This window comes from Vombatus ursinus, unplaced genomic scaffold (genome assembly GCF_900497805.2).
Source record: "Vombatus ursinus unplaced genomic scaffold, bare-nosed wombat genome assembly UNPS02014929.1, whole genome shotgun sequence".
Classification (NCBI taxonomy): Eukaryota; Metazoa; Chordata; class Mammalia; order Diprotodontia; family Vombatidae; genus Vombatus; species Vombatus ursinus.
In genome coordinates, this window is record NW_020954707.1 from 8,294 (window position 1) to 10,970 (window position 2,677).

Genomic DNA, 2,677 nt, shown 5'->3' on the forward strand with positions numbered 1-2,677 from the left:
TTACAAAATTGGCTCTGATTATGTTGGAGAATAATTTGGAGAAGCCCAAGGCAATTCAGAACTTTTCTATTGCAAATTGAGGGGTTTTTATATGAAGAAAACGATATCATTCTAAAATATAGGCAGACCCAGTGTACCTTTGAATATAGCATTCAAAAGTTGGCTTTTTTCAGGAGAGTGCAGGAGAGACCCAAAATTTCATTAGTTCAGAAATCCCCTTTGCAGAACTCCCTCTTCCTCTACCAAGACAGATTGGCAACTGCTTTGCAACCAAGGCAGTGAGGTCTTAAATGTCTTCTCCAGAGTCAAAGAGTCAGTAATGTTGGAAAAGTCTTCCATACTCCCAAGACAGTTAGAGGGAACTATTATACCATACCGCCCCTTTATGAGTAGCCTAGATAAGAATAAATGCAAGGGTTGCTAGAATTCCTTTAGTTTCAGTTACTGCACTTATGGACTCATCCATCTTTCTACTAGTTGTTCCTCTACATCCCGTTTCCTCCCTTCCAGGAAAGAGGCTCACTTTAACTTGCATTATAGCAAGGTGCACCTAGGTATGCCAACCCAAAAAGTGTCTATTCTATTGGTTTTAAGGCATTAGACCTGAAAGAAAAGTCTAAAACCTTACAATAGACTATGGCAAAGAGAGTATGAGATTGGGAGCCAGCAAAGAAGTTGATATGTCTAAAAGATGCCCTTCTTCTGGGGATTCTTCATTCTTCTTTGTCACTTTATCCTCACAGCTACAGTGGAAGTACAGGTCAGGCTGCTGCAAAGATGAGTCCATCTTCAAGCCTCAAAATCAAAAAAAATCACAGAATGTGAAGTTGAAAAGGACCATAAAAGTAATCGAAGATAACCTTACCCATAGGAAGACAGCCTCATGCTGCAATCTTCTTGAAAGGTTGATACCCAGGCTTTGTTCCTAATACTTCTGTTAATAGGATCCTTCTATTCATGATTGTTTCTGATAGGAATATAGGCTCTCCCTCCCTGCTGCTCTCTGTCATTGCTCTGTCAATCTCTTTCTTAGTCTCACTCTATCTGTGTCTCTGTGACTCTTTATCTATTTCTCCATGTTTTGATATCTTTGTGTCTCTCTCTGTCAATTGGTCTCTCTCCAACTCTGTCACTTCATGTCTTTCTCTCTGTCTCTGTCTCTCTTTATAACTGTCTTTCTTTTTTCTCTGTCTCTATTTTTCTCTGTCTCTGTGTATGTCTCTTTCTGTGCACTTAATGTTTTTGTCTCTCTCTTTCTCAGTCTCTCTGTCACTGTGACTGTGACTGTGGTTGTCTGCCCTGTCAGTCTGTGTTTGTCTCTTTGTCTCTCTTTATCTCTGTCACTCTATACGTCTCTCTATATATAACATAATACATAAACACACATACATGAGTTTATAACAAATAACTGGTTACTTACCTGTTGTCACCACTACTGGAATATAAGCTCCTCTAGGACTAAAATTATTGCTTTTCTTTGCAGCCCCAATGTTTATCACAGTCTCTGGAATATAGTAAGCCTTTAATGAATGTTAGTTAACTGACTGCCTCTTTCATAGGATCACAGGATCATGGATTTAGACCCAGAAAACAACAAAGAAGTCCTCAAGTCAGGCCCCCTCATTTTACGGATGAAGGAAGGTGAGGATCAGGAAACTCAACTATCTTCCTATGATCACAAGGATAGTCAGTAACAGAGCCAGGATTTAAATATCATTCAGTTCCCATTTGTCTACCATTGGTCCCAAAGGTGTAGAAAGATCAACACAAACCCATTACTCTTAGGGGGCAAAGAACTCAACACTTTGGATGATTTATGAATGGTGGATTAAGATCACTTGCATTATCACCCCCATCATCATTAATATCTGTACTTCACACATTTACAAGAACAAGGAAGGTTATGCAGATGAGCAGAATTTATTAAGATATAAGCAAGGAAGCCATATTGGTCATAAAATAACTTTTTTTAATAAAAGAATAGATATATTGACAATAAATTGAAAGTATTATTATAAAGGAAGAACAACTGAGTGGTTACAAAGATAGAATCTCAAGAATTAACCCTTAAGATGCAATTGGTCAGATCATGATCACAACAGAGTGACTTCCTCTCCTTCACAACATTTTGATCTGACTAAAGTGTCAGATGCAAGGAGAACCAGGGAGAGTCAGAGCCTTGGCCAACTGGAACAAAAAAAAATGTTTATAATTCCCCTCTGCAGCCAACGGGCATGGAGCTGATAGCTCATTTACAAAGCTGTCACCACATAATGTGACAGAAGAGCACTAGATGAGAGTGGATGATACTACATACAAGGGAGTCTAAGCCCTTCAACAGAAAGATGGTGGAGAGAAAATTAATCAGTGGGAGAGAGGTTGATAACAAAAGTGTAGAGTAGGAAGATGGCTGCCTCTAAGTAGAATCACTGCACTTTTTGGGAAAGCAAGTTGATCAACAGCAGGATGGATGGCAGCAGCTGGAGACACAACAGGCAGGCCTGCAGCAGCGAGTCTGGCAGCAGAATGTTCTGCAGCAAGCTGGTTGACAGCATAAAGGCTGGCAACAGCTAGAGTCACAGCAGCATGGTTGGCAGCAAGTTTGACAGCAGCTAGGCACACAGCAGGTCTGCTCACAACAAGTTGTTCGGCAACAAACAGTTTTGCAGCAGGTAGA

The 2,677-nt window shown here is 40.1% G+C and overlaps 1 protein-coding gene across 1 annotated transcript in view; it reads right to left on the reverse strand.

The window, feature by feature from the left end:
* LOC114029378 (keratin-associated protein 4-11-like) overlaps positions 1–2,677 on the reverse strand; it is a gene marked incomplete at its 5' end in the record, with an annotated part of 10,918 nt that extends 8,241 nt beyond the window's left edge. The window contains 1 exon segment of the mRNA XM_027843780.1: positions 2,469–2,677. Coding sequence (XP_027699581.1) covers positions 2,469–2,677 — 209 coding nt within the window.